This window comes from Mesoplodon mirus (genome assembly GCF_964341445.2).
Source record: "Mesoplodon mirus genome assembly, chromosome: 19".
NCBI lineage: Eukaryota > Metazoa > Chordata > Mammalia > Artiodactyla > Ziphiidae > Mesoplodon > Mesoplodon mirus.
The window spans coordinates 53,182,322-53,207,507 of NC_138995.1; the positions used below are offsets into that span (position 1 = coordinate 53,182,322).

The following is a 25,186-nucleotide window of genomic DNA, read 5'->3' on the forward strand; positions in this document are numbered from 1 at the left end:
CCCTAGTCGAATTCTCTTCCCACAAAAGGCTCCTATTTTCTGTTTCCAAGTGATCCCCAATTCCTGTCTATCCAAGTCCTTCTCTTCCAGCTGACTCCCTCCCCAGGAACTTCTGATCCATCTGTCTTCAGAGAAACCCAGAATTGGTCTTGATCAGTGATCCTCCCAAGAGGACTACAGATACTGTGTTCCCCTCAAGCAGCCATTAATCAAAAAGACTTGGGTACCTAATCCCTTAGCTTAGAGGAGAGGGGGGATTCCACAGTATCTTACAGTCTTCCCAGACAATTGAGGCTCTCTTGGGCTGGGGACTCCCAAGAATCCCACTTCTCCATCTAAACCTTGTTCTCAGCACCCTCAAATTGGCCATTCCCTAGAAGACACTAGAGTCCTGTTTTTAGGTAACCCTCCTCCACAGGACTTAAGGGATTCCTTCTGTTGAAGGGTGCCTCCGTTTCCTCTGGGATAGGCTCCCTTTCTGTTCCAGAAACCTCCAGTGGTCTTTGAACCCCAGAGTGCTGCCTTCTAACTGATCTCCTCCCAGGAGTGCAGTCTCTTTACCCTTATAAATTGAGGGGGCTCCCTCTATGCTTTCCTGTCTCCAGTGTGTGGCTCAGAATCCCAGACACGCCTTCCTGGACGGCCCCGGCCGCCTGCCCCCTTCCTGCCCTCCACACAGCTGTCTCCAGCTGTTCCCGGCAGCCCCTGGGGAGAAAGGGAGGGGGTGCCCTCGCAGGATACGTCCGGCCTTCTTTGGCTCAGCGGGCCCGGGGCTCCCCAAGGGTCCCGAATGAGGAGCCGCCGCCCTGCCCCCGCCGCACCCCTCTTTGTTTACCCCGCCGCACAGCTGGTAGTGCCCCGCCCAGAGGTGGCCTGAGGCCCAGCGAGGGCGCGCCTAGGGGAGAGCAGGCGCGTTCCCGCTGGCCCCGCCCCGGGGCTACTGGGGGCGGGAAGTCAGAGCTAGAACTGGAGAGCCGGAGCCAAGGGGAGGTGGGAGGAGACAAAGCGCGGGGGGCGGGGGGTGGCTAGGACGTCCAGATAGCCGGGAGGTGGGGTGAGAGGAGCGTGAGCGAGTGAGCCAGGGCAAATTAACTTGAGGAAAGGAAGGTGGGTGGGGCTAAAGGCAGCAGGTTAGACGCCTTGATAGGCGGGGTTTACAATCCCTCGGGTAGAAGAAGGTGATGTGGGCAGGGTGCGTAGAAAGGGGAGGGGGGAAAACCGCACAGCCTGTGGGCGGAGCTTGAACGTAGTGGACTCTGCCGGGCGGGGTGTGAGCGTGCCTGGAATGGTAAGGAGACGGAGTTGCGAGCAAGGGGTAGTGCCAGGGAGTGGCAAAATGTGGGTTTGGTCAATGGAAGTGACCAGCGCTGGGTCTGAGGGGCTGAACAGTAAAAGATGGGCGGCGCTAAATGCGAAGGCAAGAGCTAGAGTGGGCGGGGCTGAGCCTACGGGCGGGTACAACGCTGTCTGGGCGGGGCTGGTACGCCGTGGACTCGGCCTGAAAGTGGGACTCGAGAGGGAGGGCGGGGTGAAATGAAAGTGAAGAAGGAGCTGGAGGGCGTGGCGAGTGGACCCAGTGGGCGGAGCTATACCATCAAGGGCTGTACGACTGGACCCAGCCAACGCAAGTGGCCAGGGTTAGGGGGGGGATGACTCAAGACAGCTCATGGCGGAACGACTTTGAACTGAGTGATACCTTTGATACGTGTACTTACAACGTTAGGGACTGAGCTCGTTTGAGTGCGCTCGTCCCAAGGGGGCTGCAAGGAGGGTTGCCGGCCCTGAGTGTCCTCGCTCTCCCCCTAGTCCTGTGTCCCTTGATCTGTCACAACGGAGGTGTGTGCGTGAAGCCTGACCGCTGCCTCTGTCCCCCGGACTTCGCTGGCAAGTTCTGCCAGTTGCACTCATCGGGCGCCCGACCCCCGGCCCCGGCCATGCCAGGCTTCACCCGCTCTGTGTACACCATGCCACTGGCCAACCACCGTGACGATGAGCATGGTGAGGAAAGTGCGGCCGGAGTCCCCTCCGCCCCCTCTGTCCACCACCTTGCCGTTCCTCTGACTCCCATCTTTCCTACCTTCTCTTAAGTACCCTTCTCCAGCGCGCCCTTTCCCCATTCCTACTCCCACTTTGCCCACCCCCGTGCCTCTCTCCAGGCGTGGCGTCTATGGTGAGCGTCCACGTGGAGCACCCGCAGGAGGCGTCGGTGGTGGTGCACCAGGTGGAGCGTGTGTCCGGCCCTTGGGAGGAGGCGGACGCCGAGGCAGTGGCGCGGGCGGAGGCGGCGGCTCGGGCAGAGGCGGCAGCGCCCTACACGGTGCTGGCACAGAGCGCGCCGCGCGAGGACGGCTACTCGGACGCCTCGGGCTTCGGTTACTGCTTTCGGGAGCTGCGCGGAGGCGAAGTGAGAGGAGGCCGGTGGGGAGGGGCCCGGAGCGTGCCGCCGCGCGGGGGCGCGCTCACCCTACACTTCCCCACAGTGTGCGTCCCCGCTGCCCGGGCTCCGGACGCAGGAGGTCTGCTGCAGAGGGGCCGGCTTGGCCTGGGGCGTTCACGACTGTCAGTCGTGCTCGGAGCTCCTGGGTAAGCCCCAGGATGTCCCTGAGGTGCTCGGAGCTGGGGAGGAGTGAGAACCCGGCTGCTTCTTGTACTCTGCCCATAGTTATACCCTTACACAAATTCTAGCCATGCCTACCCGTTGTGGGGATCATTTCCAGTCTAGACCTATCCATACCGTCTGGGACCACCCACCCCACTTTCTGACTTTGGCTCCCCTGTTCTCACTCGGACTTTGCGCCATAGGCCTACTCATGGAGATCGCCAACCTAAGGCTGACCTTGCACTCAAACCACACTCAACACTTTTTAGTTCCTCCCACCCCATTTTCGTCCCCGCCCACTCCATCTCGCTCCGCGCGCCCCGGCCCAACCCTCTCCTCTCTCTACAGGTAACTCCGACCAAGTGGGCGTCCCAGATGGACCGTGTCCAGCTGGCTTTGAAAGGGTTAATGGGTCCTGCGAAGGTGAGCTGGGGCAGGCGTGGGAGAAGCTTGGGACGGGGCTGGCTGGGAGCTTGCCCCTGACGCCACTGGAACCACCCCTTCCCTCGCAGATGTGGATGAGTGCGAGACTGGCGGGCGCTGCCAGCACGGGGAGTGTGCGAACACGCATGGCGGATACACCTGCGTGTGCCCCGACGGCTTTCTGCTTGATTCGTCCCGCAGCAGCTGCATCTGTGAGTCACTGGGGCCTGAAGCTGGTCCCATGTCCACCCTACCCTCATGCCAGAACATCCCTGGGTCTAATTCCCTTAGACCACACTTCCCCCAGATGCTCCCAGACCCCAGGTTCACCCAGTCACTCTTAGATCCCCCTCAGAACGTCTCATCTCAGACTCTCATTCACCCTCAGTCTCTCTGAACCTTCTTCAGCTCCTCTATGAACCCCTCAAACCTTTTGGATTAGGATCCCCAGACTTTCATCAGCTCCTCTCAAGCCCCCAAATTTCCTCCTCTCTCTCTCGACCACCAGACCTTCTTCAGATCCTGAGATCCTTCCCAGATTCTCTCACTCACCCCTCAGACTCTCCTCAAGCCCCAAACCATTTTCAGACCTCCCAGACCCCTCAGCTCTTCCTCAGACTCTCTCAGAGCTTTCCCAAATGCCCCTCACACCCACCGAACCCTCCCTGGGACCATTCCCCTATCTCCCAGATCCCCTAGTCCCACTACACTCCCAACCCCGCCCTGAAGAATTTCCTCCCCCACCCCCAGCCCAACACGTGATCTCAGAGGCCAAGGGGCCCTGCTTCCGCGTGCTCCGCGACGGCGGCTGCTCGCTGCCCATTCTACGCAACATCACCAAACAGATCTGCTGCTGCAGCCGCGTAGGCAAAGCCTGGGGCCGGGGTTGCCAGCTCTGCCCACCCTATGGCTCAGGTGAGCGCCTCCTGCCCGCCTTTCTCTAGACTTGACACAATCAGCCCCCATTCTAGGCTCCGCCCCCAGCGCCTCCAACCAGGTTGGGCCCTAGCCTCGGCCACGCACCCGGCATCTGAGACAGCCTGTCTTCAGACTGGACTCCACCCTGGCTTGCACATGACCTTGAAGTTAGGCTGCGTCTGCCGAGCGTCACCCCCCGCCTCGAACTCCCCTAGCCCTTGAGATAGGCTGCCTGCCCATCCTTGTTCCCAGGCTCTGGCTACCTCCCCAGCTTCTGAGACACTGCTTTCAACCTAGGTTCCGCCTTGGGCCCCGCCCCAGACACGCCCCTCCCGGAGACACCTCCCAGGCAATCTTGCTTCTTCATAAAACCAGACCCCACAATGGACCTGACTGTTTCCTGGCCTTCAACCCCATCCCTGTAGACAACAAACCAGACCCTGCCCTCAACTCCGGTCCCTGCCATCATCCCAAAGAGGGAAAAACATCCTTGGTCCCACCTTTAGCCTCTGAGATGTCCCATTCTTTGGCCACTGGGGCCTGAAGCTGGTCCCATGTCCACCCTACCCTCATGCCAGAACATCCCTGGGTCTAATTCCCTTAGACTACACTCCCCCCAGATGCTCCCAGACCCCAGGTCCCCCCAGTCACTCTTAGACCCCATTTCAGCATCCAACGCAAACCCCTAACACACTCCCAGGCTAAGCCCTACCCACGGTCAAGGCCAGACCCTAGCCCCCCCCCCCACCGCTTTTCTCTCTCCTTCACCCCCCTTCCCTCTCATTCCCCCCTACTCTCTTGCCCTCTCTCTGCCCATCTTCTTCCCTTTCCTGTGTCCAGAGGGTTTTCGGGAGATCTGCCCAGCTGGCCCTGGCTACCATTACTCGGCCTCTGACCTCCGCTACAACACCAGACCCCTGGGCCAGGAACCACCCCGAGTATCCCTCAGCCAGCCCCGTGCCCCATCCTCCACCTCTCGGCCACGCACAGGTGAGCTGGTTTCTGGAGGAGGGAGTGTCGTCTCCAAGGGGAGATGAGTGGGGACACCCAAACCCAGGTCTCCACTGTTGATAGCCCTTCTTTACCAGGCTTTCTGCCCACTCATCGCCCAGAACCCCGGCCTGAGCCACGGCTAGAACCGAGGCCAGAGCCCCCCCGTCCGGGCCCTGAGCTTCCCCTGCCCAGCATCCCTGCCTGGACTGGTCCAGAGATCCCTGAATCAGGTGCGGTAGAGGGAATCAGCGGCATTGATGGGGGTATTACAGGCAGGAATTCGGGGTGGGGGGCTCCAAAGTGAAGATTCTACAATAGAACAGATAAGGATGTGACAGCCAGAGGAGTTAAGGAATGGGTGGGGAAAGATAAAGGTTTGAAGGGTGGGGTGGTGGTTACATCAGGAGCTGGAGTCAGGCAAGCCTGGGTGCAAGTTCTCTGTCAATTGGGAAGGTCAACTTAACCTCCCTGAGGCTCAGTTTCTTCATCTATAAAATGCGGATCATTGTGAGAATTCAGCAAGCTGCCTCTGAGGTATCTGGCACATAGTAAGTGCTCAGTTAACATGAGACAAATAATTATTTTTCACGGAGGACACTTAGAACATATCTCAGGCAGAAGACTGGGGAGCAAAATATTAAAAAATGAAGACTTTGGAGTGGCATTATGGGAGGATTCAGGCAGAGGATCTGATGAGAATGTCCCATGATAAAGGAGAGCGACATCAGAGGGGGAAGACTGGGCTTGAGGGGGGACATCCGGGAGGGTGTTTTAGGCAGGGGATCTGAGGGAACTGAACTGGGATGAAAGGGACAGAAGATTCATAGATGGGGGAACCCTGGCTCACTGGACCCCCGCAGGTCCCTCTGCAGGCGAGTGTCAACGTAATCCCCAGGTCTGCGGCCCGGGACGCTGCATTCCCCGGCCCAGTGGCTACACCTGCGCATGCGACTCCGGTTTCCGGCTCAGCCCGCAGGCCATGCGCTGCATTGGTGAGCCAGGCCGAGGGGGAGGACGGAGGCGGGGTGGGCGGCTCTACCCTGTCACCTCCTGACCAGACCCCTCCGTACCCTCAGACGTGGACGAATGTCGCCGCATTCCCACGCCTTGTGCTCCCGGGCGCTGCGAAAACACGCCAGGCAGCTTCCGTTGCGTGTGCGGGCCGGGCTTCCGAGCTGGCCCGCGGGGTGCGGAGTGTCTGGGTGAGAAATCCAGGCCCCACCCCAGCTGGGGTCTCGCTCCAGCTCTCCCTCTGGAGCAGTTCCCGCCCTCGCACTCTTCCCCACATCCCTTCAGCCCAGCTACTGCCTTGGCCTGGCCCCTGGCCCCTGGCTCCGTCTCCAAACCAGCTCCCGCTCTCACTTCGGCCCCACCGCTGCCTCTTTCCGGCCCAGCCGGCCCTTCCCTTCGGGGCCGGTCCCTGTCGTACTACTGTCCCGCCCCTCTCCTTGACTGGGTCCCGGCTCCGCCCCTCCCTTGGCCCCGCCCCTTCAATATTCCAGACTAGCTTCTGCCCTCTCCAAGGCCCCTCCCCTGTCTCACAACTGCTGCAACCTATCTACTCACCATGACTCCTGATTTCCAACCTGCCACACCAGTACCCCGTCCCCGAACCACCCCTTCCCTCGCTCCTGCCTTCCCTTTGTTCGGTCCCCAAAGCTGTTCTTCCCGCCCTTGCCCTCCCCAGGCCCTGCCCTCCCCAAATTGCCCCCCTCACGGTCCCCCGCTCTGCCTCTGCCCAAGCTGGGTCTCCAACGCTTGTCCTGTCCTCCCCGCTGAAGCTCCGCCTCAGCCTTAAACCGAGCCCCTCCGAGCCCCTCTACCGCCCCTGGCTCCTGCCTCGACCTGGCCCTGGCCGAAGCTTGACTCCGCCCCTGCCATCCCCGCCTCCCCGCCTCCCCAGGCCTTCTGGGGGAGGCGAGGAGGCGGAGTGTCTGGCCCAGTCCCAGCCACGCGGTTTGTGCCCGCAGACGTGGACGAGTGCCACCGCGTGCCGCCACCCTGTGACCGTGGGCGCTGCGAGAACACGCCAGGCAGCTTCCTGTGCGTGTGCCCCGCTGGGTACCAGGCTGCGCCCCACGGAGCCAGCTGCCAGGGTGAGGGATTGGGCATGTAGGGGGAAGGGTAGAGTGGCAGTGGTGAGGGATGGAGACACTGAGCAATGAGGCAGAGGGAGGCTGATTGATGGGAGAAATAGGCCAGGCTCTGAGAACCAGACATGCAGCCTGTTGGGGATGGAGAGGCCAAGTGTTGGAAAACAGAAAGGCTGAGTCATGGAGGATGGAGAAGCAGAGGGATGGGGGATGGAGACGCCATTAATGGGGGAAGGGGTAGGGTTATGCAGGACAGAGTTTAAGGAGGCCCACTGATACGGACTAGAAAGACAGAGTTCTAGGAAGCAGGCAAGCAGCTTAATAGGGACTGAGGAAGTAGAGGGATGGAGGATAGAGTTAGAATGATGACGGATAAGGTGGCAGAGTGATGGAAGGTGGAGAGCAGAATCACGGGGACAGGGTGGCAGAACGATGGAGGGTGGAAGGTCAGAGCGAAGGAGGTCAGGGAGGTAGAATAGAGCATGGTGGGGGGGGGGCGGAAGGGGCATAAAGGAGGTATGACCTGGGTCCCTTGCTCTGAGCAGATGTGGATGAATGCATCCAGAGCCCGGGCGTGTGTGGCCGAGGGGTCTGTGAGAACCTGCCTGGCTCCTTCCGCTGTGTGTGCCCGGCTGGCTTCCGGGGCTCAGCGTGTGAAGAGGACGTGGATGAGTGTGCCCAGGAGCCACCACCCTGTGGGCCAGGCCGTTGTGACAACACAGCAGGCTCCTTTCACTGTGCCTGCCCTGCTGGCTTCCGCTCCCGTGGGCCGGGGGCCCCCTGCCAAGGTGAGGGTGCTGAGTCCAAAGCCACTTCACCTCCATCTGCTGTAGGGACTGGGGACAGGTTTGGGAGACAGAGAGGCAGAGAGATGGGGCTCAGTGAAGGAGGACAGGAACAGAGGCCTGGGGGTATTGAGGGGGTGGCGAGGGTCTGGCTCCAGCATCTTCTCCCCTTTCTCCAAATATGAGGGTGCTCTCCATTCCTCCTCGTGTTTTCGATGATACTCTTGTGCTTGTGGGAACCCTGAGGAAGGGACAACTCTGAGTCAGGGAAGGCAACATGCAGGAGGTGGTGCCTTAGCCGCATCCTGGCAGCTGGAGAGACCGTTAATGGGGAAACAACGAAAGGGTCTGTCCTTCTGGGAGGAGGGAGAAGCCTGAACAAAGTCCAGGACGCTTCCTCCAGAGTAGAATGTTGGGGTGGGTGGTGATGGCGATGGGTCCAGGCCCCTTCCTCAGCCCCACTGGTCTCCTCTGCCCCAGATGTGGATGAGTGTGCCCGTAGCCCCCCGCCCTGCACCTATGGCCGGTGTGAGAACACAGAAGGCAGCTTCCAGTGCGTCTGCCCCACGGGCTTCCAACCCAGTGCTGCCGGCTCTGAGTGCGAGGGTGAGGCCGGGGAGGGAGGGAGGAGTGTGGATGGGTGAGGGGGGCGTTGGGCCACTCCTCCAAAGCCACCCTCTCCTCTGTTCCCCAGATGTGAATGAGTGTGAGAACCACCTGGCATGTCCTGGGCAGGAGTGTGTGAACTCACCTGGCTCCTTCCAGTGCAGGGCCTGTCCTGCTGGTCACCACCTGCACCATGGCCGATGTACTGGTGAGATCAGGCCCTGGACCTGCATCATGCCTCCTGACCCAGATCATGACCCCTGACCTGGCCTACAACCTTCTAACCTGGATCTCAATCCCCTTACCTGGACCACAACCCCCAGAGCCTGACTGCAATTCTTGACCTAGACTATGAACCCCTGATCAGACTGCAGTTCCTGATTTGGACCAGGACCCTTGGCCCTGAGTGTGACTGCTGACTCTGTGACCAATGAACCCTCAACTTGACTGTGACATTTGACCTAAACGTAACTACTGACCACAACCCTGACTACAACCCATGACTCTGTGTGATGCTTGACCCTGCCTCTTTCACTGCCCCTGCCCCTTCTCAGAGTACCTTCCCTGGGGCCTGATTGTCTTCATGATCCTGGACCCTGACCCCTGACTAGAGACTCTGGCCCCGGACTCACCAGAATGCCATCTAATTATCCTGGTTTATAATACCTGACCCCTTACCCTAATTAATGTCTGACCCCTGTCTCAGTCCAGAGTCCCTTCACCTGACCCCAGGATCCTGGCACAGGGAGTTCCCAGAAACCCAGACTCAAGGACCCCCAACCCCAGTCTCCCCTACCCACTTCTGCCATGGAGCCTTCACCTCATATCCAACCCAAGACACTTCCCATCACCTTCTTCACCCCTCTCCCCCAGGGGGGTCCATCAGTGTGTTCCTAGACAGAACCCCTTCTGAAATCCCCATTCCCACAGATGTGGACGAATGCCTTTCGGGAGCCTCCTGCGGCCCCCACGGCCACTGCACTAACACTGAAGGCTCCTTCCGCTGCACCTGCGCGACAGGCTACCGGGCGCCACCTGGTCGGCCCGGGCCCTGCGCAGGTGGGCTGGGCGGGGGAAAAGGCTGGACAGCCTGGGAGTGGGACTTGGCTTCCTGGGTAAAGCCTGGTGGGGAGGTGGGAGCTGGACTAAGGGACTGCAGGTGGAATTTAGAAACCGGCCATCGGGGTGTGGCTTGGGGGACAGGGTTGCTCCTTTGTAGGCGGGGCATGGGTCTCGGGGGCGGGTCTGGTAACCCCGCAGCCCTATCTCTGGGTACCCTAGACGTGAACGAGTGCCTGGAGGGCGACTTTTGCTTCCCCAACGGCGAGTGCCTCAACACCGACGGCTCCTTTGCCTGTACTTGTGCTCCCGGTTACCGGCCCGGACCTCGCGGAGCCTCTTGCCTCGGTCCGTACCCAGGCTGGACCTGGATCGGGAAAGGGTGGGGAAAGGGAGGGGCGGAGTTGGGAGACAAAAGGGGAAAGGGTGGAGTGTGGATAAATTGGGCAGTGAATGGAAAGGATGGAGCCAAACCCGTCGGAGAGGTGGGGCTTGCAGGAAAGGGAGGAGCCTAAGGCAGGTGGGGAAGGCGTTAAGGTCTTGGATCTGGAGGGGCGGGGAAAGGGCGGTGGAGGGGCGCGGCTTGGAATGTTAAGCAAAGGAGATCCGCCTGCGGTTTCCGACACTGTCCCGCAGACGTGGACGAATGCAGCGAGGAGGACCTCTGCCAGAGCGGCATCTGTACCAACACCGACGGCTCTTTCGAGTGCGTCTGTCCTCCAGGACACCGCGCTGGCCCAGACCTCGCCTCCTGCCTCGGTGAGAGGCCTCGCCTCTGCCTGGTCCCTCTCCCCTCTGCGTCCTGGTCTCCCCCATTTGTCTCCCCCCTCTGCCTCTCCTCTGCTTCTTTCTCCCTCCCCCTTTCCTGCGACTCCCGCCTCCCTCTTCTGACTCTCCTCTCCCCTCCTTGACTCCCCCACCTTTTTTCCTTTCCCTCCCTGCCTCTCCCATCTGACTGCCCTGCCTCCCCGCCGCAGACGTGGACGAATGTCGGGAGCGGGGCCCAGCCTTGTGCGGGGCCCAGCGTTGTGAGAATTCCCCCGGCTCCTACCGCTGTGTCCGCGACTGCGACCCTGGCTACCACGCAGGCCCTGAGGGCACCTGTGACGGTGAGACCACTGCCCCACCCCCACGAAGAGTCGCAGAAGCCGGCTCCAGGCCTCACGGACTTGGGGGGAGGGGAGGAAAAGGGCTCCCAACCAGTGTACTTGACTCTCCTAATCGTGGTGGAAACAAGCCACCAGCGTGTCTTTATAATTTTTTGTAGAGGGGGGACAGGAGGATAGGGGAAGACACTCCTGTCAGGAAACAGGGCAAGCCTCGCTTCCAGAAGCAGCCCAGATTTGGGGGTGGGGGTGGGGGATGGTGTGTGGGTCAGCATTTTGTGGAACAGATGAAATGACTGCGGACTGCCTTGGGCTCTTGGGTTGCCAGACCCCCGATTCGTGGAAACCTGGTTTCATGACACCTCATTCATTAATTCCACAAGAATTCATTAAGCAACTACAGTGTGCAACACTGGCAGTGGAACAGGCAATAAGTAAAACAGAATCCCTGTCCTCATGGAGTTGACGTTTTAGGGGGAGAGACAGACAATAAATATGTAAATATGAACTCGATTTATTCAGCAAACCATTTGGGGGCACCTACTGTGTATCAGGCACTGTTCTACACCCTGGGGATACAATGAGGAGCAAGACAGGCACAAACCCCTGCCAACGTGGAGTTTGCATTCTAGGGAGGTGACAGTTGGCATACCAATAACTACATGGATATAAGAAGTTTAAGAAGGAAAGTAAAGCAGGATGAATGGACAGAGATGACAGGGCAGTAGGGGTAGGGGTGCTAGGTCTAGACCTAGACCCTTGAGTGAAGCAAGGGAGGGAGCCATGCAGATAGCTGAGGGAAGTGTTCCTGACAGAGGGGACAGCAAGTGCAAAGGCCCTGAGGCAGGACCATGTTTAGGCTATTTGAGAAATGGTAATGAGGCCTTAAGAGGTATCAATGCTTGTTGATTTTTAGAAGCTCAGACTCCTAGAATACCAGATTCAGAGACTTCTCAGTCATGGGAACTGGAAGCAGCACCAGGAACCTGTGAATCCAGGCCTGTGACTCCCCTCTCCTTCTCCCATCCCCTCCCCACTCTTTTGCAGACGTGGATGAGTGCCAGGAATATGGCCCAGGGATTTGTGGGGCCCAGCGCTGTGAGAATACCCCTGGCTCCTACCGCTGCACACCTGCCTGTGACCCTGGCTACCAACCCACACCAGGGGGCGGATGCCAGGGTGGGTGTCCCTGGGGCAATGGGTGAGATGTGGAGGGGATAGAAGGTCCAGCAATGGCCTGACTGTCTGGTGGTTGCAGATGTGGACGAATGCCGGAACCGGTCCTTCTGCGGGGCCCATGCCATGTGCCAGAACCTGCCTGGCTCCTTCCAGTGCCTCTGTGACCAGGGCTACGAGGGGGCGCGGGACGGGCGTCACTGCGTGGGTACGGGGCTCCAGGGGGTGGGTGGGGCCAGAGGGTGGGGAAGAGGTTGTCAGGCCCTGCTTCTCTCCATAGATCTGAATGCATGTAAACTTTAGGGGTATGGAATTTAGACCTTGGACTACAAGATCATCTTCATGTCACTCAGGAACCCCTATTTATCTAGATTTTATTTGGGGCGTGCTTTAAAAATGCATGCATAAAGTAGTAAAAGTACACTAATTTTTTTTTTTTTTGGCCGCACTGCTCGGCATGCGGGGTCTTAGTTCCCGACCAGGGATCAAACCCGCGCCCCCTGCGGTGGAAGCGCAGAGTCTTAACTGCTGGACTGCCGGGGAAGTTCCAAAACTGCACTAATCTTAAGTGTACATAAACATCCTTTATTTTTTTCCCAACATTTTATGAGGAATTTTTTGTTTTTTTTGCCGTGCCCCACGGCTTGTGGGATCTTAGTTCCTGACCAGGGATTGAACCCGGGCCACGGCAGTGAAAGCACCGTGGAAATCCCACGGACCGCCAGGAAAATCCCAAGGAAATTTTCTAAACATACAGAAAGTTAAAAGGCCTGTATAATGAAACATCAGCATACCCATGGTCTATATTCTATTATTATCATTTGGTTATGCTTGTTTCCTCACACATCTTTCCATTAATCCACAAAATTTTTTGGATAGAATTTTAAGATTAAATTGCAGGCTTCAATATACTTCCCCCTAAATTCTTCTGTGCATAATGCATGTCATTAACCAGAGTTCAATTTGTGCTTACAGATATTTTAATTTGAGGTTCAATTTACATACAGTGCAATGCATGAGTCTTAATTATACACTCACTTCGTTTTGACAAATGCAAACACAACAGGCTTCATTTGTTTAAAGGGCATTAAACTGAAGTCCTGGGAAATATTTGAACTTCAGGCATACGTGGATCCAGGAATTGGAACAAGGCTAGCTGTTCTCCCAGCTCTGCTATCCTCTAATGCATTTATTTTCAGGCAGATTCTCTTTTCACAATGACAAAAGTAGCCCTGGCACCTCTGGTTGACATCCTTAGCTTGACATCCCTGGCTACAGAGGGAGGCTCTTTCTCCATATTTCTAGAATGAGTCCCAGGACTGGCTTTGATTGGCCCAGCTTGGTCACTGCCTGTCTCTGAATCAGAGAAATGCAGCAATCTGCTTGGCCCGCTCAAAACTTAGGTTGGAGGAGCAGAGGGTTCCCAAGGGAAATTCAGGGTTTGTCACCAAAAGATAAGCAGATGATGGGATCTGGGCCATTAAAATACTCACACTCAGAGCCCAGACTTTTAGACTTACGGAATTCCAGAAGTTTACAACCATTGACTTCCTCTTCCCTGTTGTCTCCTGTTCACAGATGTGAATGAATGTGAAACGCTACAGGGTGTGTGTGGAGCTGCCCTGTGTGAGAATGTGGAAGGCTCCTTCCTCTGTGTCTGCCCCAACAGCCCTGAGGAGTTTGACCCCATGACTGGGCGCTGTGTTCCCCCTCGGACGTCTGCTGGTGAGACTGAGATCAATGTCTACTTAACTGATGGCTGCCGGCCCCGCAGAAAAATAATGGGATCTAACCATTCCTGATGTGGACAGCTGCCATCAGTTAGATGCTGTTGTTTTATTTTTTTTATTTTTTATTTTTTTTTAATTAATTTATTTATTTTGCACTGTCCTGGGTCTTCGTTTCTGTGCGAGGGCTTTCTCTAGTTGTGGCAAGCGGGGGCCACTCTTCATCGCGATGCGCAGGCCTCTCACTATCGTGGCCTCTCTTGTTGTGGAGCACAGGCTCCAGACGCGCAGGCTCAGAAGTTGTGGCTCACGGGCTCTAGAGCTCAGGCTCAGTAGTTGTGGCTCACGGGCCTAGTTGCTCCGTGGCATGTGGGATCTTCCCAGACCAGGGCTCGAACCCGTGTCCCCTGCATTAGCAGGCAGATTCTCAACCACTGCGCCACCAGGGAAGCCCCGATGCTGTTGTTTTAAACAACAAAAACCTTCAGAACACATGAGTTAACCTGGGTGTGGGACTCAGTGTCAGGAGATGTAGATCCTGGTTCTGACTTTACCAGATTCCTTCATTCAACATATGTTCACTGAGTTTAGGCCCTTTTCTGGGCCCTGGGGACACAGTAGTGACCAGGAGAGACCACCCTGTCTTCAAGGGGCTCACAATCCAGTGGGGGCAGATAGCAATATAACCTGATGGTAACAACCCAGAGTGATCAGGACTGGGATGGATGAGGCACAGGCCAGAGCAAACAAGCCTATGATGGGAAAGGCTAGGGCATGGTGGGAATCCAGAGGAGGTACCTCCCCAGCCTTGAAGGAGAGTTAGGGAGGGCTTCCTGTAGGAGGGGATGTCTGAACTGAGAGTAGTAGGATGAGTAGAAATAAGCCAAGCCAAGTGGAGAGGGAGGGCATTCTGGGCAGAGGATACAGCAAGGGCAAAGGCCTGGCAAGGCAAGAGAGGACCCGACATGTTTGAGGGACTGAAATAAGTTCAGGGTGACATGCTCTACAGAGCAAGGGGAGGGGTGGGGAGAAGTGAGGCTGCAGAAGGAGTCAGGCGCCAGACCACACTGACTTATTACCGTGGTCAGGAGGTTGGACTTTTCTTGAGGGCGCTCTGGCACCATGGAAAGGTTTTGAGCGGGAGAGGGGTATGATCAGATTTTGGAACTTCCTCTGGCTGCCATGTGAAGGTGGATTGGAGTGGGGCTGGGACCTGAGCAGAGAGGACAGGGCTGGACCAAGGCAAGGGCCATGGGAGGGGAGGAGAGGGCAGGTGGGAGAGGGGCTCAAGAGGCCAAAGTGGACAGGCTGTGGGGCTGCCTGGGTCAGGGAGAGGTGTCCAGGCCTAGGTCTAGATTTGAGTATGAAGATTCTGAGACCAGATTGGGACACGTTGGATGTGAGGCCCCAGGGAGGCCTCCAGGAGGCCAGGGAAATCCCCTCTTCTCCTACCTGAACTGCAGCTTGGATGATGGGCCGGACGCTTGGGAGAGTGAGATGGGGAGGCAAGAGGTACAGAAATTAGAGGAGGTGAGAATGGGAGAGAGATGATGACAGAGGCTGAGAGGTGTGGAGTCGGTTCTGCCACATGGGGCCTCAGTTTCCCCATCCATAACATAGGGGCTGGAGGCTCAGCCGACACTGTCTCCTCAGGCACGTTCCCGGGCCCGCAGCCCCACGTACCCGCCAGCCCCAGTCTGCCAGCCAGGCTGCCACCACCGCCGTCCCGCCGGCCCAGCCCACCTAGGCAGGGCCCTGTGGGCAGCGGGCGCCGGGAGTGCTACTTTGACACGGCAGCTCCGGATGCATGTGACAACATCCTGGCCCGTAACGTGACGTGGCAGGAGTGCTGCTGCACTGTGGGTGAGGGCTGGGGCAGCGGCTGCCGCATCCAGCAGTGCCCAAGCACCGAGACAGGTGGGCATGGGCCGCTGGGTGGACACAGGGCGGAGGGTTTGGGTAGCAATAGGTGGACGTGGGACTGGGACAAAGGGACACATTTGGACAAGGGACTGAGGTGCTGGTATTGCACGGGCCAAGAGTGAGCTGCCAGCCAGGTGGGCACGAGTCTGAGAGGTGGATACAAACAGGCACAGGGGCTAAAGACTTGGGCAGTGAAGGGTGGGCACTGAGGCAAGTGGGCACAGGCAGGCCCAAGGCAGGGGCTGGGGCACGGGTGTCTGGGCTCAGCCTTGTCTCTGTGTGCAGCTGAGTACCAGTCCTTGTGCCCCCACGGCCGGGGCTACCTGGCACCCAGCGGAGACCCGAGCCTCCGGAGAGGTAAGGCCCGCCCACCCTCAGCCCCCAGGCCCAGCTCTGTCTCGCGCTATCTCTGTTTTCTTTATCTCTGTCTCTCCCCCTCCCACCCTTATCCTCTGTATCTCTCCCTCTGGGTCTCTCTTGCCATCTCTGTCTTTCTCTTCCCTGATCACGCCCCGCAGCTACACACACACACACCCCATCCAGCCCACCCCACAACCTGGCCTGCCTCCCCCACCTCCCCCCGTCTCTCTTGATGGGGGTGTGTGTGCCTCTGACCATCCTTCCCGCAGACGTGGACGAATGCCAGCTCTTCCGAGACCAGGTGTGCAAGAGCGGCGTGTGCGTGAACACGGCCCCAGGCTACTCATGTTATTGCAGCAATGGCTACTACTATCATGCCCAGCGCCTGGAGTGCATCGGTAGGAACCCCACCTCCACCGGCACTCACACCCCCGCCTGGGACTCTCCCAACCCTTGGCCACTCCAGCTTCTCTCTGGAATGTGGCCACCACCAGCAGGAAGTCCTTCCTGGAGTCTAGACTCCATCCATCCCACCGTCAATGCACCGGGGAAATGGGAAAGGGGAGAGGGCTGCTTCTTGATCACTTCCTCCATGCCTCCCTAGATAACGACGAGTGCGCGGACGAGGAGCCAGCCTGTGAGGGCGGCCGCTGCGTCAATACCATAGGCTCTTATCACTGCACGTGCGAGCCCCCACTTGTGCTGGACGGCTCGGGGCGCCGCTGCGTCTCCAACGAGAGCCAGAGCCTCGGTAACCCCTCCTCCCGCCCCGCCCCGCCGGTTAGCCCCGCCCAGGTCTCTCCCACGCAGTCCAGCCCCTCATTACCCCCACTCAGCCTCCCGCGTGCACCCGGGGCACGCCCCTTCACGCCCCATTTAGCTTCCGGTCTCGGTGTTTGACTCTCGGAACAAGAGGCCAGCGGGCCTGGTTAAAGACGAAGGTTGTAGAGGAGCCTCCCTGCCACTTACTGGCCCTGTGTACACGTGCACGTTCCTTATCGCCTCTTGGACCCCAACTTCCTTTCTGCACATTGGGTGGATTGGCAATAGCCCCTATATAGGGTGGCTCTGAGGAATTTTATTTTTAAGAACAGAATGGGACCTGGTCTTACTAAGTGCTAAAAGTGTGCTTTCTATTATTTCCCTGTGGGTCTCTGTCTCTTTGCACCCCTCTGTGGGTTTCTGTCTTTAGGCCTTTCTCTGAATTTCTGACACTCTCTGCCTCTGTCTTTGCTTTTAGGTCTGTTTCTCTCTGCATCTTTGCTTTCCTGTGTTTCTTTGAGTCTCTCTTTCGATGTGTTTGTGTTTATTTCTTTGGGTCCTCTCTCTCTTTTTGCCCACTGACCCAAAGTCTCTTCTCCTCCCAATCCCTTTTCCTACAACGTCCTTCCACATCCTGAGACTTTATTCAACAATGCTCAGAGAGGAAAAGCAGCTGCCCTGGGGTCACAGAGCCCCTGCAGCGGCCAGTCTTGGATAGAATCCTCCTCTCAGACCCTCTCACCCTCCTATATGATAGCCTTGTGCCAGGCCAAGCCCCGTACTCGTCTGGAGCTACCTCAGAGGACTTCCGGGAGTCAGATCACAGCTGCTGAGAAGGATTTGGTGACAGGCAGAGGATGGCTGGGCTGCTCCAGTAGGGAGGAGATGGAGCACTTGGGAGGGCTTGAGTTTCTTCCCGCCTTGATGCACACTGTCTCTGCCCTCAGACGACAACCTGGGAGTGTGCTGGCAGGAAGTGGGGGCTGACCTCGTGTGCAGTCGCCCTCGGCTGGATCGCCAGGCCACCTACACAGAGTGCTGCTGCCTCTATGGCGAGGCCTGGGGCATGGACTGTGCCCTCTGCCCAGCACAGGACTCAGGTACTGCCACCTGCCTGGGCCACACTCCGAGACTCTGCCCCTCGTGCTCCAAACCCAGGTCCTCAGACTCCTAGTCTTAGACCCCAAGGTCTCCCAAAACTTGGTCCCTCAGACCCCTATGTCCCAGTGCATTCCTAAATCTTAGACCCCAAGTCATAACCCAAAGACCTCCAAGCCTCAACCCCAGAAACCCCAAGGCCTGACTCAGCAGGTCTCATAGTTCCAGTCCCAAAAGGTCCTAAGGTCTGATCTCTCAGACCTTCAACTCCTGGTCTCTAGAAGCCCAGGACAGCCCATGAGACCCCTCCCCCAAATCCTGGACCTTTAGACCTCCAATACCAGTTGCTCAGATCCTGCCATCCTGGCTCACAGACTCTGGTCATAGCTCGCAAACCTCCAAGTCCCAGTGGCTTGGATACCCACATCCAGGTGCCTAAGAAGCCAACACACAGCTCCAGAGATCTCCATGCCTTGGCTCTAAAAAGCCCTGAGTCTCCCTATTCTCAGCCCTTGGGAAACCAGTGCCAGTCCTAGGCCCTTGCTCCTCTGACTTCCAGGTCCCATGGTTCAGATCCCCTCCCATGCATCCTGACCCCTCAGGCCCCTGGTACTTCCCAGTCCTGGTCCCTAAAACACCTCCATCCCATTTTTGTAGGCCCCTAGCCCCAGATCTCATGGGCCCCCAAATTCCAGCACTTGGACCCTGATTTCTAGCCGCAGTCCTCAGTACTCCCGATCCCAGTGCCTTGGAATCCCCGTCTCAGTCCTCAGACCTTCAATCCTGGCTCCAGAACCCCTGATCCCAAGCCTGCAATCCCAGTCTCCTCCTTTGAAGCCCCTCTAATGCCTCAGCCCACGGCCCTCCCCACCCTCTCCTTCGGGCTTCTCTTCCCCGAGGGGGGACGTGAATGATGGGTGCCGAGGAAGCAAATGCTGATTGTTAGGCTTGGCTCCTGTTCGCAGATGACTTTGAGGCCCTGTGCAATGTGCTGCGCCCCCCCTCATATGGACCCGCACGGCCAGGTGGCTTTGGACTCCCCTACGAGTATGGCCCAGACCTAGGTTCACCTTACCAGGGCCTTCCGTACGGGCCTGAGTTGTACCTGCCACCCGTCCTACCCTATGACCCCTACCCACCGCCACCTGGGCCCTTCGCGCGCCGGGAGGCCCCCTACGGGACGCCACCCTTCGACATGCCCGACTTTGAGGACGATGGTGGCCCCTACGGTGAATCCGAGGCTCCTGCTCCACCCGGCCCGGGCTCCCGCTGGCGCTATCGGTCCCGCGACACCCGTGGCTCCGTCCCAGAGCCTGAGGAGTCGCCTGAAGGTGGAAGCTATGCTGGTGAGTACTGCGGCCCGAGTGATGGGGACTAAGATGAGGAGCCAGGTGTGCAGAGAGGTGGAGATGGGGAAGGGAGGAAAGGAGGGGGAGGAGGAGAGACAGAGACAGAAACGAAGAGAAGCTGCGGGAGAGACAGGCTCAGAGAGATGGGAAAACGGAGATATTGTCGGAGAGAGCGACAGAGAGCACGGATGAAGAGGAACAGAGACATCCCTGTAGACCTTCCTAGAAAGCGATGAGGACAGAAGGAAAGCTAGAGAGCAGAGCGACGTAAACATCCTGGCCTCACAGCGCCCCCCAGAGTCCTGGAGCGGGATGGGCAGTTTTAGAAGGGGACCCACCGAACCTGGGGCGCGGCCCCACCCGAACCCCGGAGTCCCCGCACTCTCCGCAGGCGCCCAGGCTGGGCCCTACGAAGGGCTGGAGGCGGAGGAGTGTGGGATCCTGGACGGCTGCGCCCACGGCCGATGTGTGCGTGTCCCCGAGGGCTTCACCTGCGACTGCTTCGATGGCTACCGCCTGGACATGACCCGCATGGCCTGCGTCGGTGAGGGGTGGGCCGGGGCCAGCATGGAGGTGGGGTACAAGAGAGGGTGGAAGCCTTTACTAGGGGTGGGTAATCAGGGACGTCAAGGAGACCGGCCAGCCCCGGTGGGGAGCAGAAAGTAATTTTTGCTCAGGGACCGGGCTTGCCTGAAGGACAGGTCAGGCTGGGAGGAAAGTGGAGCTTGACCACAGCACTGTGGCTGAGCTTGAAGCAGGATGGAAGGATAGGATCCTGCAGGCGTGATTTCTAAGAACTCCCAGGGCTACCTTGGGCAGTTTGCTTGACCTCTTTGAAGAGCTTTCAGTCTTCCCATCGAATAGGAATTATGTCTGCCTAGTTTAGACAGTAGTAAAGCAGAGTGATTACAATCAGAGACTCTGGGGGAGTTGGATAGACCTCAGGCTCAGTCCAGCAGCTTGCTGTGTGACCCCGGACAGGTCACTGTCCCTTGCTCAGTTTTTCTTACCTGAAAAATGAGTATAGTCGTAGAACCCATTTCATAGAGTCGTGAACATTGATTTACAGTGACAGTGAGGCCTGTGTGTAAAGCTCAGAGAAGAGAACTGAGTTCCTCAAAGTCTCACAGCCAAGAAATGGCAAGGGGGCTGGGCACTCGGGGTCTTTGTGAGCTGGTCTGCGAACCCCCTGGGCAGAGTGGGCTTTTTGTGTGACATGGGGTAAGGGGCTTCCCCACGCTAGGCCTCAGTTTGCACAGTACCTAGCTCACAGGGTTATTGGGAGGATAAAGTTAATACATGTAATATACTTAAAACAATGTCTGGCACAGAGTGAGTACTTATTGTTGTTGATATCGTCATTAGTATTGTTTTTCTAACAAAAACATAGTGTCCTAGGGGCTACCACACTCATCTCACAGAACACAAGGCTGAGGCACAGAGAGGTTAAGTTACTGCCCAGGCTCACACAGCCAACGGGTGGTAGTGGCTGCATTCCACTCCAACAGGAGGCTCAGCATCCACACCCCTCTGCACCAGGAGCCTCAGGGGCCAGGGACGTGGGCTCCTGGGTCCCCAGCTCTGAACAGCGCTCCTGGTATCCCCCCCCCTCCCCAGACATCAACGAGTGTGACGAGGCCGAGGCGGCCGCCCAGCTCTGCGTCAACGCGCGCTGCGTCAACACGGATGGCTCGTTCCGCTGCATCTGCCGCCCAGGATTCGCACCCTCGCACGAGCCGCACCACTGCACGCCCGCCAGGCCCCGGGCCTGAGCTCCAGCAGCCGTGGACCGCCCACTCCGCGCCTGCGTACGCGGGGTCCCTGCTGCACACACCCGCCCTCCTGCTTTCGCGCATGCGCACAGGGATGCCGGACCCGGAGCAGAGGATGGTCGATGGGACAGACGGGGAGGAGGAGTGCCCTTCCTACGGACGCCGCGGGCCCGGGCTTAGCCCATGGTCCCCTTCATATTCCCGCTCCTTTTTATAAAAATGTTCAATTAAAAAACACCTATTTTGTATCTTCTGTCTCTGTCTTCCTAATGTTTCTCCCACTTTGGCTCTAGAGTTTGTTCTTTGAGCTACTAAATCACATCCTCTCGCCGTCCCTACTTCTTCATTCCCGTGCTTCTGTCACTTGGTCTATCTCTGCCTCCCTTGGTCTTTGCTCTTCTCCTATGTCTGTTTCTTTGTCTCTGTCTTCTGTCTCTTGCCTTTCTGCTTGTTTCCTCTGCCTAATTCTCCGTGTCTTTTGTCTTTTGGTCTCTGTTGCTGTGTCTTTCTCTTTCCCTATCTCCCTGTTTTATTCTCTCTCTGATCTCGAGAGAAGTCTTACCTCTGGATTTTTAATACTCCTGACCCTCTCAGTAGATCCTGTCTGTAGCCCCCACTTCCCCCTGTGTGAGGCCCCAGGAAGGGGTGGGATGGGGTAGCCTCAGCCCCTGCTCAGGGCACTCCCTCTTTGCTCAGGGAACTCCACATTTCCTCTGTTTCCCAAAGAAGTTTATTTATTTATTAGTGTTAATTAATTAATTAATTTGGTTGCACCGGGTCTTAGTTGAGGCAGGCGGGCTCCTTAATTGCAGCTCGCTGGCTCCTTAGTTGTGGCATGCAAACTCTTAGCTGCAGCATGCATGTGGGATCTAGTTCCCTGACCAGAGATCGAACCTGGGCCCCCTGCACTGGGAGCGCAGAGTCTTAACCACTGTGCCACCAGGGAATTCCCCCAAAGAAGTTTAGAGCTTTTCTGGTACAAGTGGGCCATGGAGAAAGGAGGTGGGAGCAGTAGTCACTGGAGGGGTGCATCCAGGCCTGGGCCTCCAGCTGGGATTTGGCTGTGGCAGAGCAGGGAGTGGCAGTCCTGGTGGGTGTCCTGTGCAAGGACATGTGGAGGTGGGGATGAGCTGTGTGTGTGATGGTAAAGAGCCCAGCACGGACCTCCTCCCCAGTGGCTGCTGCCTTCTTCCTGACCATGCAGGGAGTCCAAAGGTCTCCTCCTCCCAAAAAAAACAGAAAGCCTGGATGAGCATAGGCTCAGAGGACAGGGGACAGTCAGGAGTGGGGGAGCCCATTGGCACTGGAAAAAAAAAACAATACAAAAGACTGTACCTGAGTCATTCTTCACCCACCTGTTAGTGTTAGGTTCTCACACTCAAATGCTTCAGTGACCAGGTGAGTGATGCTAGAGGGAAGCAGGTGCAGAATAAGAAAATCAAAGTACAAAGGTGAGGATATGCAACCAGGGACATTCTGCTTAAGGAGTGGATGGAACAGAGAGGGAAATGTCCCCATTTTAAATAATAATATTTTTTATAACCACCCTGTGGGTCTGGTCCATGAGATATCAATTTTAATCTTCCAGGTTCAGCTCAAGTTGTATAAATGGGGAACAGGGGCTCCTTCTTGACCTGACCCCTCATGAGCTTCAGAAAGGGTCGATTTCCCACTGGTGCCACATGGAGGATCATACCAATAGTGTCTACTCTACAGGAGTGCTGGTGGCGATTACATGAATCATTCTGTATGTCAAGTGCTTCGAACTTCACCTGGCATCTGGCAAGTGCTCAGTGATTGTTATCATAACCTGAGGGCTTCCTGGAAATGCCAAGCTCTGTGGTTGGTCAGATGGTGAGGGCAGATGGCTAGATCTTGTTCTTCACCTGATCTTCCTCACCTGGGGGCCAGACTCTTTCCCCTTCAATGGGACAGTGAGAAACACTTAGCACAGGGACCTTGGCAGGGAGGGGTGTCAGACTGTGAGAGGCTCAAAGCTCCACAAAGGGAAGATGGTTGCACAACTTTGTACTAAAACCCACTGAATTGTACACTTTAAATGGGTGAGTTGTAGAGAACAAATGTATGGACACCAAGGGGGGAAAGGAGGGGTGGTGGTGGGATGAATTGGGAGACTGGGATTGACAGGTATACACTAATATGTATAAAACAGGTAACTAATAAGAACCTGCTGTATAGCACAGGGAATCTACTTTGCTGTACAGTAGAAACTAACACAACATTGTAAACAACTATACCCCAATTAAAAAAATAGTAATAAATGGGTGAGTTGCATGGTAGGTGAATTGTAGCTCAATGAAGTGGTTAAAAAGAAAAAGAGGGCCTCCCTGGTGGCGCAGTGGTTGAGAGTCCGCCTGCCGATGCAGGGGATACGGGTTCGTGCCCCGGTCTGGGAGGATCCCATATGCCGCGGAGCGGCTGGGCCCGTGAGCCATGGCCGCTGGGCCTGCGCGTCCGGAGCCTGTGCTCCGCAACGGGAGAGGCCACAACGGTGAGAGGCCCGCATATCGCAAAAAGAAAAAGAAAAAAGAAAAAAAGAAAAAGAAACTCTACAAAGGGAGTCAAGAAGTGACCCTTCAGCTAATACAGGGACCCTGGCCCAAACACTGACCTGTCATTCATTCATTCAACAATATTTTCTATATAATATCTGCTTTGTAATAAGTGAGTGTTGAGAACACAAACTTTAGCCCAGCCTTAAGAGGTAGGAGCTAGGGAGGGCTCGTGGAGAAGATGTCTGAGCTGAGACCTGAACAATATGGGGAAATGAGCCAGACAAAGCAGTGGAGGAGGGTGTTCCAGGTGGAGGGAACAGCAACAGCAAAGGCCTGCAGGTAAGGAAGGCAAATATCCTTTAAATGCCCCCTCCCCTTTCTTTTGTATGTCAGCCCTTGTGTTGGACAATGCTGCTGACATTTTTAGTGCCCAAGGAATCCCTGGTCCCTGCCTTCATGGAGCTCCAGTGAGGGACAAAGATGCATTGCCAGGGCTTCCCTGGTGGTGCAGTGGTTGAGAGTCCGCCTGCTGATGCAGGGGACGCGGGTTCGTGCCCCGGTCCGGGAAGATCCCACATGCCGCGGAGCGGCTGGGCCCGTGAGCCATGGCCGCTGAGCCTGCGCATCCGGAGCCTGTGCTCCGCAACAAGAGAGGCCACAACAGTGAGAGGTCCGCATACCGCAAAAAAAAAAAAAAAAAAAAAAAAAAGATGCATTGCCAGACATGACCATTTGTGCTGGGACGGGAGAGGCACAGGAGAGGGGTCGGGGCTGGGATAGGGAAGATCAAAGGTTGTGGGGTTCCAGAGGAGGCACCTGAGCCAGTCTGAGAGAACATCAGGGAAGGCTTTCTGGAGGAAGAGCTAGCGTTCTGAACAGTCTCTGTTCAAAGATCCCTTTGAGAATCTGTTGAAAGCTCTGGACATTCACAGAAGAAAAGCACACGAACATTGTAGGCAATTCCCAAATACTCCCATTCCCTCAAGCGCCTGTGCCTGGGCTGCCGGTAGTTATCCCATTACCCTCCACAACCATCTTGCTGTATAAATGTCCCAGGAATGGGGACTGGGATAGCCAACACTGCTGGAAAACTTTGAGTTGGAATTTCAGTATCCTGGGTGTGGGGTGGGGTTTTGAGAGCCCCAAACTTCCCTCTCACCCCGCGCCGGGACTGGAGGGTGTGCCAAAGAGCTAGCTTTTTCCTGCCTACATCCTCCTCACTAGCCTCTAGCCCCGGCGCTGTGGGGTCCTTGGCACGTGCCGGGACCAGCGCGTTCTCTTCTGGAATGTCCAGAGGGAAATAGTCCATACTGTCACCACGCTCGCCAGACAAGCGCCGCAGCGCTCCCTGACGGTCACGGAGCAAGAGCGTCCCAAGCCGCCCGCGCCCCCTAGTGGCTGATGCTTATACAGTCATCAGCGAGCACCGACTTCCGGTTCCAGCCTTTAGTCTGCTGACTGCCGTCTTCATCGTCGCCGTCAACGTCATTTTCTTCTTCTTCTTCACCACCACCACCACCACCATCATCATCATCATAGGTAATACATAAATAGTGCATCCTATGTGCCAGGCACTGTGCTGCTTTATACATGTTACCTCATTTAATCCTCACATCAGCCCTATGAAATGGGTTCTGTTACATTTGCATTTTCCTCATTTCAAGCACGGAGAGGTAAGGAAACTACTCACCCAAGATCACACAACTACTAAGTGTCAGAGCCTGGATTGAACCTAGGCAATTTGTCTCCAGAGTTCATTTTCTGAACAGTTCAAAAATAATCATGAAGCGAAGTAATATGATGGCTTGGGATTGCTTCAAACAGCTGTGTGTTAGAGTGGAAAGAACCTGGGTCCCTGGATCACCACGTTGCCAGCCTGGATCATTTCACCTGTGGGTATTATGTGAGAGAGTATTATGTG

At 56.8% G+C, this 25,186-nt stretch overlaps 1 protein-coding gene across 7 annotated transcripts in view; it reads left to right on the forward strand.

Moving 5' to 3' along the window:
* The window catches only part of LTBP4 (latent transforming growth factor beta binding protein 4), a gene marked incomplete at its 5' end in the record, with an annotated part of 29,287 nt that extends 8,290 nt beyond the window's left edge, over window positions 1–20,997 (forward strand). For 4 of the 7 annotated variants that reach the window (XM_082605903.1, XM_082605899.1, XM_082605900.1 and 1 more), the window contains 29 exons: window positions 1,807–1,998; window positions 2,157–2,404; window positions 2,481–2,583; window positions 2,948–3,022; window positions 3,112–3,234; window positions 3,773–3,937; window positions 4,781–4,930; window positions 5,029–5,163; window positions 5,794–5,925; window positions 6,010–6,135; window positions 6,904–7,029; window positions 7,572–7,814; window positions 8,292–8,417; window positions 8,506–8,625; window positions 9,348–9,476; window positions 9,699–9,824; window positions 10,113–10,235; window positions 10,454–10,585; window positions 11,630–11,761; window positions 11,841–11,966; window positions 13,337–13,483; window positions 15,139–15,402; window positions 15,694–15,765; window positions 16,038–16,166; window positions 16,373–16,519; window positions 17,478–17,630; window positions 18,594–18,974; window positions 19,369–19,521; window positions 20,595–20,997. In XM_082605903.1, the coding sequence (XP_082462029.1) occupies window positions 1,807–1,998; window positions 2,157–2,404; window positions 2,481–2,583; window positions 2,948–3,022; window positions 3,112–3,234; window positions 3,773–3,937; window positions 4,781–4,930; window positions 5,029–5,163; window positions 5,794–5,925; window positions 6,010–6,135; window positions 6,904–7,029; window positions 7,572–7,814; window positions 8,292–8,417; window positions 8,506–8,625; window positions 9,348–9,476; window positions 9,699–9,824; window positions 10,113–10,235; window positions 10,454–10,585; window positions 11,630–11,761; window positions 11,841–11,966; window positions 13,337–13,483; window positions 15,139–15,402; window positions 15,694–15,765; window positions 16,038–16,166; window positions 16,373–16,519; window positions 17,478–17,630; window positions 18,594–18,974; window positions 19,369–19,521; window positions 20,595–20,749 (4,433 nt within the window). In that variant the 3' untranslated portion in view covers window positions 20,750–20,997. The remainder of the gene's footprint in view (window positions 1–1,806; window positions 1,999–2,156; window positions 2,405–2,480; window positions 2,584–2,947; window positions 3,023–3,111; window positions 3,235–3,772; window positions 3,938–4,780; window positions 4,931–5,028; window positions 5,164–5,793; window positions 5,926–6,009; window positions 6,136–6,903; window positions 7,030–7,571; window positions 7,815–8,291; window positions 8,418–8,505; window positions 8,626–9,347; window positions 9,477–9,698; window positions 9,825–10,112; window positions 10,236–10,453; window positions 10,586–11,629; window positions 11,762–11,840; window positions 11,967–13,336; window positions 13,484–15,138; window positions 15,403–15,693; window positions 15,766–16,037; window positions 16,167–16,372; window positions 16,520–17,477; window positions 17,631–18,593; window positions 18,975–19,368; window positions 19,522–20,594) is intronic. The other 3 variants (XM_082605902.1, XM_082605901.1, XM_082605904.1) reach the window with 3 other exon arrangements.
* Between the last annotated feature and the right edge of the window lie 4,189 nt (window positions 20,998–25,186).